This window comes from Chrysochloris asiatica, unplaced genomic scaffold (assembly GCF_000296735.1).
Source record: "Chrysochloris asiatica unplaced genomic scaffold, ChrAsi1.0 scaffold00556, whole genome shotgun sequence".
Taxonomy (NCBI): Eukaryota; Metazoa; Chordata; class Mammalia; order Afrosoricida; family Chrysochloridae; genus Chrysochloris; species Chrysochloris asiatica.
Window position 1 is genome coordinate 131,463 of NW_006409074.1, and position 12,772 is coordinate 144,234.

General features: G+C 41.2%; 1 protein-coding gene across 1 annotated transcript in view; it reads right to left on the bottom strand.

Moving 5' to 3' along the window:
• Positions 1-12,772, bottom strand: part of LOC102822832 (5'(3')-deoxyribonucleotidase, mitochondrial-like) — a 50,405-nt gene that overhangs the window by 18,639 nt on the left and 18,994 nt on the right. The window contains exon 3 of the mRNA XM_006877692.1: positions 6,791-6,851. Within this exon, the coding sequence (XP_006877754.1) occupies positions 6,791-6,851 (61 nt within the window). The remainder of the gene's footprint in view (positions 1-6,790; positions 6,852-12,772) is intronic.

The window sequence follows — 12,772 nt, forward strand, 5'->3', positions numbered from 1 at the left end:
TTGTTTCCTCCGGACAATATGTCCAAAGTAGGAGAGACGAAGCTTAGCCATCCTGGCCTCCAAGGAGCACTCTGGCTGCATTTCTTCCAAAACAGATCTATTGGTTCTTTTGGCAGTCCATGGCACTTTCAGTATTCTCCTCCAACACCTTTGACTTTACATGGACTTTAAATGAATGGACAATTTAGGAGTCCCAGGAAGAAACACTAAGATATTAGTAGTAACGGAAAGAGAGAAGCAGAGATATACCCATTATTTTTCCAAAATTCATTCACTAGGAAACAGGTCTTATCTGATAGACTGACCGAAACAAATAAGTAGAAGGGTGTTATCCAGATGGCTGCTAGACTTCAGGTTCAAGGGACTGGCAGACTTCCCTGTCACTCACTGAGATGAGCAAGATGAACACAGGGTGGAGAAGTCAATATTTGAGGGACAGATACATTAAATTGGAGTTATTGGAAGGTCAGCAGGCAGAAAGGGGGGGGGGGGTTGGCAGCATAAAGATGGTCTCTAATTACCTAAAAGTGAATGAATAAAAGCAAAATGAACATAGTACAGAAAATTACATGGAACAAAGAATCCAGCAACATCACAAAACAAAACAAAAAACAGCAAAATGACAAATAAATTCAGACCTATCAATAATTACACTGAATGTCAACAGATTAAATGCACCAGTCAAAGGACAGGAGTAGCAGAATGGATAAGAAAAGAGAATCCTTCTGTGGGGTCTACAAGTGGCACACCTGACACACGAACACAAAATAGACAAAAAATCAAAGGATGGAAAAACATATCAAGTTAATGGCAACCAGAAACAAGCAGGAATAACACTATTAATCTCTTGTAAAGTACACTCTAAAGCAAAAACCAGCATGAAAACAGAGAAGGACACTATCTCATGATTAAAGCTCAACTGAACGAAAGGACATAACCATAATACCTATGCTCCCAAGGAAAGTCTCAAAAGACATAGAGTACTAAAGAAAGAAATCATAAACAATACAATAATAGTTGTTATTGTTAAGTGCCATCAAGTCATAATGACCCTGTATAAGGTTTCCTAGTAGCAGCTGGTGAGCTCGAACCGCAGACCTTGTGGTTCAAACCAATTTTGCAGTCTAGTGCATTCACCCACAGCACCACACCAGGACTCCACAATAATAGTAGGAGATTTTAATACATCACTATTGATGGATGAAGTACTGGTATGGTGCCACAGGATAAGCACTCAACCTCAAAGGGCAGTATGAACCACAAGATCAATGGTACAAACTCACCAGCCACTCCTAGGAAACCCTATACAGTATCACTAAGAGTCAGAACTGACTCATGGCACTTAACAACATTGATGGATAAAACATCTAGAAAGAAAACTCAACAAAGACACAGAAGAACTAAGCAACACAATCAACCAACTATATAGAGAGCACTCAACCCAACAACAACACAATAAACATTCTTTTCTAGTGCACATGGACTATTCTCCAGAATAAACCATATGTTAGGCCACAAAGCAAGTCTCAATAAATTTTAAAACATCAACATACTACAAAGAATCTTCTCAGACCACAACACTATAAAATTAGAAATCAACAATAGAAAGAAAGATCAAGGAAAACTAATGAAAAAATGGAAATTGAATAACACTTTGCTTAAAAGCTACTGGGTACTAGATCAAATAAAAAATGAAACAAAAAAATTCTTGAATCAAATGAGAACGAAAACATAGCATGCCAAAACCTTTGGGACACAGCAAAGTCAGTGCTCAGCGAGGTCATTTCTAGCACTAAATGCACACACCCAAAAGGAAGAACTAAAATCGTGAGCACCTTAATCCAACATCTCCAACAATTAGAAAAAGAACAGCAAAGTAATCCTACAGCCAAAAGAAAAGATAATCAACAAGACAAAAAGTTGGTACATTTAAAGGACTAATAAAACCGAAAAACCACTGGCAAATCTAACAAAAGAAAAGAAGGTAAAGTAAACAATAACACTGATAAGGAATGATATGGGTGATGCCACACACAGAACCAACAGAAATGAAAATGCTAATACCAAAATACTACGAAGAACTGTACTAAAACAAATTTGAAAATCTAGATGAAACAGACAAATTTCTAGAAACACATGACCTACCTACCGTAACAACCTGTGACAAATATGTAGATGACACAACCTGGCATGCTGGAAGGAAGAGAACTTAAAACACTTACTGCTGAAGATCAAAGACCACGAGCCCTTCAGTATGGACTGCATCTCAGTATACAGACAACAACAATCCTCACAATGGGACCAATAAATAACATCCATATAAATGGAGTGAAGAATGAAGCAATCAAAGACTTTGTTTTGCTTGGATCTACAATCAACACTTTTGGAAGAATCAATCAAGAAATCAAATGATGTATTATTGCATTCGGCATATCTTTTGTACAACACCTCTTTCAAAAGCAAAGATATGAATTTGAGGACTATGGTGCCCCTGACCCAAGCCATGATATTTTCAATTGTTTCATATGCATATGAAGGTTGGACAATGAATAAGGCAGACTGCAGAAAAATTCATGCATTTGAGTTATGGTGTTGGAGAAGAATACTGAAAGTATCATGGACTGCCAGAAGAACAAAGAAATCTGTACTGGATGAAGTATAGCCAGACTATGCCTTAGAAACCTGGATGGTAAGATTTCAACTCTGAGACTTTAGACATGTTATCAGGAGGGACCATTTCCTGAAGAACAACATCATGCTTGGGAAACAGGAGGGTCAGCAAAAAAGAGGAAAACCCCCAGTAAGAAGGACTGATAAAGTAACAGCAGCACTGCGTTCAAGCACAACAACAATTGTGAAGATGGTGCAGGGCTGGGCACTGTTTCATTTGTTGTGCAGAGGGTCGCTATGAGTTGGTATCGACTTGACAGCACCCAACAACATTATCAACAACCTAAACTAAGACAGACTGAAGTAAGAAACTTGAACAGACCTATAACAAAAGAAGAAACTGATCAATTCGTTTTAAAACTCCAGACAAAAAAAGTATAGGCCCAGATGAATTTACTGGTGGATTCTAGCAAACATTCAGAGCACAGATAACACTAATTTTACTCAAATTATTCCAGAATAGGACAAGGATGGACAGCTCCCCACATTTATTTTATGAAACAAACATAATCCTGATGCCAAAGCCTGGCAAAGGTACCACTAAAATGACCAATATCCCTCATGAACACAGAGGCAGAAATCCTCAACAAAATCCTAGCCAGTAAAATCCAACAACATATCAAAAAAGCAACACATCATAATCAAGTGGGATTCATACCAAATATGCAGGGATCATTCAATAGCGGAAAACCAATCAACATAATCTACCACATAAACGAAAACAAATGAAAAAAACCCCACCTGATAATATTAATCAATCAGTAAAGGCATTTGACAAAACCCAACACCCATCCCTGATAAAAACACTCAACATAATAGGAATAGAAGGGAAATTCCTCAACATAATTAAGGGCATATACACAAAACTGACAGCCAACATCACTCTCAACAGAGAGAGAAACTGAAAGCCTTCCCATTGTGAACAAGAACCAGACAAGGATGCCCTTTATCGCCATTCCTGCTCAATACTGTCCTGGAAGTCTTAGCCAGAGCTATAAGACAAGAAAGGGAAATTAAATGCATATTTTGCAAAGACGTAAAAAAAACTCTATTTGCAGATGATATGATCCTATACACAGAAGAGTCCAAAGACTCAGCAAGAAAATTACTGGAACTCACAGAAAGATTCAGCAAAGTGGCAGGGCATAATATTAATATACAAAAATCTTTTGGATTCCTTTATACTAGTAAAGAGAGCTCTGAAAAGGATATTAGGAAAACAATACCATTTTCCTTCCCAACCCAAAGAGCAAATCTAACCAGAGAAACCAAAGACCTTTACACAGAAAAGTATAAAACACTACTACAAAAAATCAAGACACCTACAAAAGTGGACGAATATACGATGTTCCTGGATAAGAAACTGTGAAAATGTCAATACTCCCCAAAGCAATCTATAGATATAATGCAATACCAATACAAGTTCCAACATCATTCTTTAAAGAAAGGGAAAAACTAATCATTAACTGTATATGTTAAGGCAAGAACCCGGATTATCAAAGCATTACTAAAAAAGAACAAGCAGAAGGCTCCTCATTCCCTGATCTCAAGACTACTACAAATCCACAGTAATCATAATAGTCTGGTACAATGGGACAGAAGTGAGAACCCAGCCACCTACAGTCAATTGATGTTTTATAAAGGACCAAAATACATTAAATGGGGAAGAGACAGTCTTCAACAAACGGTGCTGGCAAAACAGAAATAGATTTGTAGAAAAATGAAGCACCACAAACAAAAACAAACTCAACACAGATTAAAGACCTAAATGTAAAAGTTAAAACTATAAAGATCATCAATGAAAAAACAGGGACAAACTTAGGGACTCTAATACATGGAATAAATATAACATCAAACGTAACTGAAAACACAAGCAATAGGAAACCAAATAGATGATTGGGACCTCCTAAAAATTATACACTTAGGTGCATCAAAAATTTCATCAATGGAGTAAACAAAGAACTCAAGAGACTGGAAAAAATACTTGGCAATGACACATGAGACAAGGAACTACTCTCTAACATTTACAATACAGTTCAACACCTCAATAAGACAAACAATCCAGTTAAAAAATGGGCAAAGAACACGAACAGACACTTCACCGAAGATGACATTCAGGTGGCCAACAAACATTAGCCATTACACATATGCAAACAAAAACAAGACAGAATACTGTTGCTGTTAAGTGCCGTTGAGTTGGTCCCGACTCACAGCAACCCTGTATAGGATTTCCCAGGAGCATCTGGTGGGTTTGAACTTCTGACCTAGTGGTTTGCAGTCCAGTGCTAATCCACCTACAGCACCACACTAGAAGTCTTGAGCATTAACAGAAAAGCTAAAAAAAAAAACCCCAGAAAATAACAAATTCTGGGAAGGGTGTGGAGAATCTGGGACCCTGCTACACTGCTGGTGGAACTGTAAAATGGTGCAGCCACTACGGAAAATGGTATGGCGCTTTCTCAGAATGGGATGGCGCTTTCTCAGAAGGGTGGGAATAGAAATACAGTATGACCCAGCAATCTGTCTACTTGGTACATCTCCTCAAGAAATAAGATACATGCATGCCCATGTTCATTACAGCATTATTCACAAGAGCAAAAAGATGGAGACTGCCTAGATGCCCATCAACAGAGGAAACTTTGATGCAACTTCAAGCAAACTTTGGTACATAAACACAATGGAATATTGCACAACACCAAAGAAAAATGATGAAATTGCCAAACATCATAGAACATGGAAGAGCCTGGAGGACATTACACTGAATGAAATCAATCAGTCACAAAGATACTGCATGAGACCCCTACTGTAAAAACTCAAGGAAATGTTTTCATTCTATAATAAACATTTTATGATAGCTAAAGGGTGAGCAAAAAGGAAGAATTATTCACTAGCTAGAATATAGACATGAGCTAACTTGAGTGACAGGGAAGGCTGTTAAAAAGGAAAAGGGGGAAAAAAGGAAATTACTTTCTTTCTATTATTTCCTCCCATAGATTTGCAGGGAAACAAAGTAGACTTTATTTTCTCATTAAAACAAACCATTAGGAACTTTCAGCAAAAGGAAAGAAGAGTAAAACAAGGGAAAAGAAAGAAAGAAAAGAGATTTGGAAATGGATGGTGGTGACAGTTGTGCAACACAGTGTAGTTGTGATGTCTGGATTGTACATATAAAAATGGTTGATGGCAAATGCTTTGTTGTATACATACCATTTTTAAAAGATCCTCAGTAAAAGAGTTCCCTTTCCATTTAAAGCACACAGAAGGCACTCAATATAGATTTTGTTTAGTATGGAGTTAAGAGTAAGAGCAATGTGCAAACCATACAGAGAAGTCAGGCCTGCAGAGAGCTCCCAAAGCAGGCAAGGCTCTGGGCTCAAGTAACGGGGTTATGCAGAGTTGCTGGGACCCTCTCCAATGGAAGGGAACCAGGGCCACTGAACTCCTCTCTAGTATGAATGCACCTCTCCTGTATGAATGCACCTCTCCTAGACGATAGTCCTTTGCTTTGGGTTTAGAAACTTCAGGTGTCCAATTTCTGGAAAATCTCAATTTCATGCAATAAATTTCTTTGCAATAAATACAATAAGTATGGAGAAAATGTTACTCAATTGTTTCATCTTCATAAGACGTTTTATGTAAATAAATACACATGCTTTAATATTTGAGTCCCAGTGTGGCACTGTGGCAAAGCACTGGAGTGCTAACCACAAGGTGGGCAGTTCAAACACACCAGTCACTCCTTGGAAACCCTTCACAGGGTCGCTGTGAGTCTATGGACAAGCTTTTTCTCCTTGTCTCATCCTTCAAAAGCCAACTCTAAACTGGGGATAATCTACTAGAGTATGCTATACTAAAATGTGTGTGGGCCACCCTCCCCAGAGAATCCAAAAGAATTAATGATGGGCTTTGAGATGAATAGCAGAAAATATTTAAAGCAGGAAACCATGGACTGAGACAGGCAGGACCAGATGAGAGGTCAGCCATGGAGCTTCAGGGAGGGACAAGGCTAGTTCACAGCCCAGCATTCAGTGTCCATGTCCTTATAGCTGGGCCTTCGAGTGTTAGCACTCCTTAACTGTGACCAGAATCAGGACCTCTCCAAGAAAGACCTATGTCTTACCTTCTCATACGGACAGTACTTAAACATCCTGATGGGGCTGGTGCAGATGAAGACATCAGTGCTGCCAAGAAGAAAAAGCAGAGTGAACCTGGGAACCTGAGTTCTACAGGCCTTTATCACCCCTGCCTGCCCACCCCACCTACCATGGAAGACACTGGTCTGCAATACCTTCCATACAAGAGTTGCCATTCATGCCTGAGCTGCTCTATCCAATGGCCCCTGTCACAGGCAATGAGCTGGGGCTGGCATCTGATTTAGGGGCAGTTTAGCAACAGCCTGAGCCAAAAGGCTGGCTGGGCTAATTGAACACTCTGTCTGGAACTTGAATAGGAAAATACTGAAAGAAGCATTCACCATGAGAGATATATTCAAAGATGCAAAGAATTACTTGAGGGAGAATCAGGGCCTTGTGCAAAGTTACCAGTGGACACATTTATGAGGGAGAACTACTTCAAGAAAATGTGATCAGTCCTTGGTAGTGAGAAGGAGAAAAGAGAGGAGGCTGCCCCTGTCTATTCCAGGCTAAGTTCTCTAACAGCATCAATTCCCTTAAGATAGACTTGGAACTCCTTTTCTGGAATCTTTGTGCTTCAAGTGCTGAAAACAGGGGTGTACTGACCCTCACAGAACCTCCAGGGTATGACTGCCACCAACGTCCCTAAAGGCCCTAAATTCTTCCCAACAGAGCCATCTGGCCCCAAGCATCTTTGAATACATCTCTTGTTTTGTTTTCTCTTTGACAAATTAATCCCCTGAGAATCATATGTAAGACTACCAAGTCCCTCTGCCTTCTCGTTATTTACAATGTTAACTCTCTCAGTAACCTTCTGCTAACTATGAAGGTATCTAGCCCACCTCCAAGGCAGGACCATCTGGGCTACTGTTTCATCTCCTAAATACTCCATCTCTCCTCAACATTCTCTTACCTCTTGCCTTCACTGAAACCTGACTTCCCTGAAGAACTCACCTGCCCTGCCTACTTCTCACTCCCCACACATAAGAGGTAGATGAGGAAAGTGTCTTACATCTTCTCCACTGCTACCAAAGCTATCCAGGCTACATCCTTGCCATCCTTCCCTGTGGGTGTCATCGGGAATGTTCAAGTACTGTCCCTCGTGTCCCTAGCTGCCCTCCATTACCACTCTTACCACCAACCTCAGGGAATTCAACAGAGATTTAGACAGATATACTTATGCGCACATAGAACAGCCCCTCTGAGGCCTGCTAGTTCTTAACCCTCATCAGTTAAATAAACCTCCTGCATTCCATCTCTGATTGTCACTAGGGGCATGCAAAGGCTGAGCATCTCACGCCCACCAACACGTTTACTCTACTCACTTCTCACACAGCCTGCTAAACCCTTCACCACTCCCAACCCTGCAGCTTCAAACCCTGCCCTCAGCTTGCTTGGGTTCTATGGTCCTATATAACTATCTAAATACATGAGGAGTATGAATCTGGATCAACGCAAAGCTGCTTCCTAAGAGATGGAGGTTAGACATACCTTTAGTTTCCAGCTTCTTCACCATCTCTAGCATCAACTGTTCCCGCCCACTGTACTCTCAACTTCTCTGCAGAATTCAATACTTCACTGTAATGGCCACACAGGACTCCCAGAGCATACTCACAGTTATGTCGTTTATTAGGGAAGTAACAGGCTACAACTCGGGGTCATAATCAACTTGGATATATCAGGAACAACTCAGGGACAGCATCAGGAAGCATGCAGGCAAGATCTGGAGAAGTTCCCGGAATGGAGAGCACATCCCTCCCTTCTGTAGGAACGATGGTTTCTGACCATGCAGCAGATAAGTTCTCCATTGGACAGCTCTAAGCTTATCCTTTGGCAGCTCCACTGCCCTCTTCTAGTGATCAGCAACTACAGCTTCCCTGCTTGGAGACGACCTTCTCTGCCAGGAAGCTGCTGCCTTCTCTGCTATGCAGGCTTCTCCATCACTGGCCTGTCTGCTGTCAGGCTCTCCACCACCGGGCTCCCCATCATCTGTCATTGGCCTCTCTGCTGCTAACTGGCCAGCGGAGCAGTCCACTAAGCTCTTTCAGCTGTTGCTCTCGGCCTCTGGGTCTCTGCTAGCTCAGCCCAGGGCCAGCACAACAGTTGCTCAGCTCTCTTAAGCTACTCTCTGCCACTGGCCTCTCTGTTGTTAACTAGCCCAGCTCAGACCTAGTACAGTAGCTGGCTCTGATCTCTTCGTTACTCTTTACGGGCAGGCCTCTCCATCACAGTTGACCCAGCTCACTGTCAGTGAACCAGCGTGTTCAGTTCTAATGCTTGTTCTCAGCCATCAGGCCTCTCTGTCACCAACCTCTGCAATGCTAACTGACCAAGCTCACAGCCACCTTTGTTGTTGTTCAGTGCTGTCGAGTCAATTTAGGCTCATAGCAACCCTGAGGGTTTCCAAGGAGCAACTGATGGGTTTGAACTGCCGACCTTATGGTTCACAGTCCAGTGCTGATCCTACAGCGCCACACTAGAAGTCCATCATTAGGACAGCTCACTTCCCACTTGGCTCTACTTCTCTGTGAGCCCAGCTCTTAGCATACGTCAACCATATGTGTTCCCGCTATTTATAAATCCAAATCCTCATCGGTTACAAGAGAGAGCTTCCTTCACCAAAGCAGAGTTTAATCAATCCTCATTTACCCATGAGATGTCAATCAACTCAGAACAAAAGTATCAAACCATCAACCTGTTTACAGCTTACCCTGAAAATGTCAGTCAACCCAGGGAACTCCCTGGGAAAAAGTAACAAACCTTGTAAGGTACAAAACCACCTGGAAGTTCTCCCAATAGCCCTATGCAAGTTGTTTCTCTAAAGAACTAGCTAGGGCAAAGGAACAATTCCTCAGGACTTAGAGGGAACATCTCCCAAGTTGTTTTTCCAAAGAACCAAGGCAAAAAGTCACCTAAAGGAACTCACTGCACCACACCCTATTTGTCTTCCTCCGAGAGGCTGGTAAAACTCTTAATAGAACCCAATCTCCACCTTCTCCCACCTGCACCTAAGCCATTGAATGTTGTGGGAGAAAAAAGGTCATGTCGTTTGACCAGTCTTACCTTAAATCCATGTCCACAAACCCAGAGCATTCAGGAATGGCTGGTAACCTTGCCGTAGTGTGTGTGCTCTCTGCTGCTCTTCAGGTTGGTGGGACACACCTGCCCCCGCCCCAGCTTCTCAGCCAACTCATTCTCAGTCAACTTCCTTATTTTCTCCATTAAATCTTGAAGCTGTTTTCTGAACTCATTTTCTTCTCCCTCACTATTACCTGGGCGAAAGGAGTAGCCCTTCCTCCTTTCAAAAGTCAAGTTCTCCATTCTACACTCTGGATTCTTTTTAAATTTGCAAAGCGTTGGTTCTTGTAATATTCTCTCTTTTCTCCTTCTTCAGTTACTCCTTCTCGACTGGATCATTCAAAGCATCTTCTATTATCACCCACCATAAAACAATATATACAAAGCTGACCCAACCCCCACACACATCCTTTCTAGGTACCACCCAACATCGCTGCTCCTTTTAGAGCCTAATACACCCATCAGTGCTAATTGCATTGCCTCCTCTTCTGCCCTACCTTCTACCCACTCCACTGCACAGAAACTGCTCGTTAGCACCAAGGCCACTCAGATCACCATGGCAGTGAACACCTATCCACTCTTCGCTCACTCACCAGCACTCACCACATGTGGTCATGCTCTCTTTCTGGAAACATCTCCTACCTACCTCTACCTCACCCTGCTGGTACACTTTGCTCCTCACTTACTGATCTGGCTCAGTCTCCTTTCCTCATTTCTACATATGGGAATGGCCCAGGGTGGGTTCTAGATCCTTTGTGGCTGTCTACACTTCCCCTCAGGAATATCACCCAGTCCCCCATGGCTCTAAATACCATCTCTAGGCTAATGACTTGCAACTTTATATTTACAATCCAGATCTCTCCCCTGATTGCCAGATTCATACCCTTTGGGGCCTATTAAACATCTCCACTTGGACAGGCATCTCAAGATTAGTATTTCCAAAAGGAACACGGAACACTTGATTCTCTCTCATGCCCACAACCAGCTCCTCCACCTGTCTCCCACCGTTTTTCTTCCCTTTCCTCTATCCAAACATCTGACCCATCACTAGGTTCCATGAGCTCCACCTCCCGCCTCTGCGGTATGTTCTCGTCTGTCAGTCTCTCCATCCCACAGTCACCACCTAGTGCAAAACTCCACACAGTCACTACCTTACTGGATCCTCAACTTCCAACTCTGCCCTCTCCTGGTTATTCTCACCCAGCATCTGGGTTGATAAACCTTTGTAAAGCTTTCATGAGGTGTAACTGGCATGTTATAAACTGCACATATTAAAAGTACAGTTAAATTGTAATAAATGTATCCACCTGTGAAACCATTACCACAATTTAAAAAAATTAATAAATAAATATAGCCACCACTCTTAAGTCCCCTCCTGGGTAGATACCTAGGAGTGGACTTGCTGGGTCACACAATAACTTTTTAAGAAAGTGCCAAACTGCTTTCAAAGCCATCGATCTGTTTTACATTCTCATCAGCAATAGATGAGGGTTATGATTACGTCATATACTTGGCAACAGTTATTATTTGTCTTTTTATTGTAACTAGTGAGTGTGAAGTGTGAAGTAGTAGCTTATTGTCATTTTGATCTGCATTTCTAATGATCTTGAACATCTTCACCTGTACTTACTGGCTGTCTGTACATCTTTTTTGTAGGAATATCTATCTATTCATATTCTTCACTCCAAATGTACACTTTAAACCAAACCCTACATTAGATTATTTCACGCTCTTTTCATTCTCGCCTTCTCCCCTCTTGTTCAGCACCTGGCATGAAACTGTAGCCACACTTTTCTCCGTTCTGTTACTCAAATAAGCAAAGTCCTTGCCCATATCAGAGCTTTTAAACTCGCTGTCACTCTGCCTGGAATGATCCTCCCCTGGCTCTTCCCGGCCTAGTTCATTCTTACCCTTCAAATCTAAAGTCAAATGTCACTTCCCAGGGTCCCTACCTAGGGAAGTCCCTTTCTCATTTACTCTCTAACATGCTACTTTATTTCCTTCACAGTACATTACAATTGGAAATTACATTGTTTGTTTGTAAACTCCTTGAAACCTGATATCTTAGAAGTCTTATCTGCATCTATAACCCCTTTGCAGTGCTTACAACAGTACCTGACACCTACCAAATTTTATAATATATATAATAAGTTGCTTCATATGCTAGGTTCACAATAGAGTAATGAGGACTATATCCAAAAAAAATTAGTGATCGGTCAAGGCCAAGTATAGAACTCAACTCTAAGCGCTTTGCATTTCTCTAATTCCTACTAATCACATTAGAACTTTGAACATTGATTATTTTTATGGTGTTTTCTATGACTGCTGGATCTAAACTGCTCGCCTTGTAGTTAGCAGCTCAATGCTTAGTCCACAGTGCCACCAGGGCTCCTTATGAAAGCCGAATCATACTTCCTGTTGCATTTATCACTCAGATTACTAAATTTAAGCAAAGCTGAGACCAATAAAAGTTCACCAAGTCATGAATTCTACCAAACATTAAGGGAAAAGCTGCCACCAATTCTACTCAAATTACTTCAGAAGATAGAGGAGGATGGAAAACTTCCTAATACATTTTATGAAGCAAGCATAACCCTCATACCAAAACCAAGGAAGGACGTTACTAAGAAAGAAAACTATAGACCAATATTCCTCATGAACACAGATGCAAAAATTCTCAACAAAATATTAGCCAACAGAATTCAACAACACATCAAAAAGATAATACATCATGACCAAGTGGGATTCATATCAGGGATGCAAGGATGGTTCAACATTAGGAAAACGATCAATGTTATCCACCATATAAATAAGAAAAAAGAAAAGAACCACATGATCATATCGATTGATGCAGAAAAGGCATTTGACAAAATCCAACATCCATTCATGAT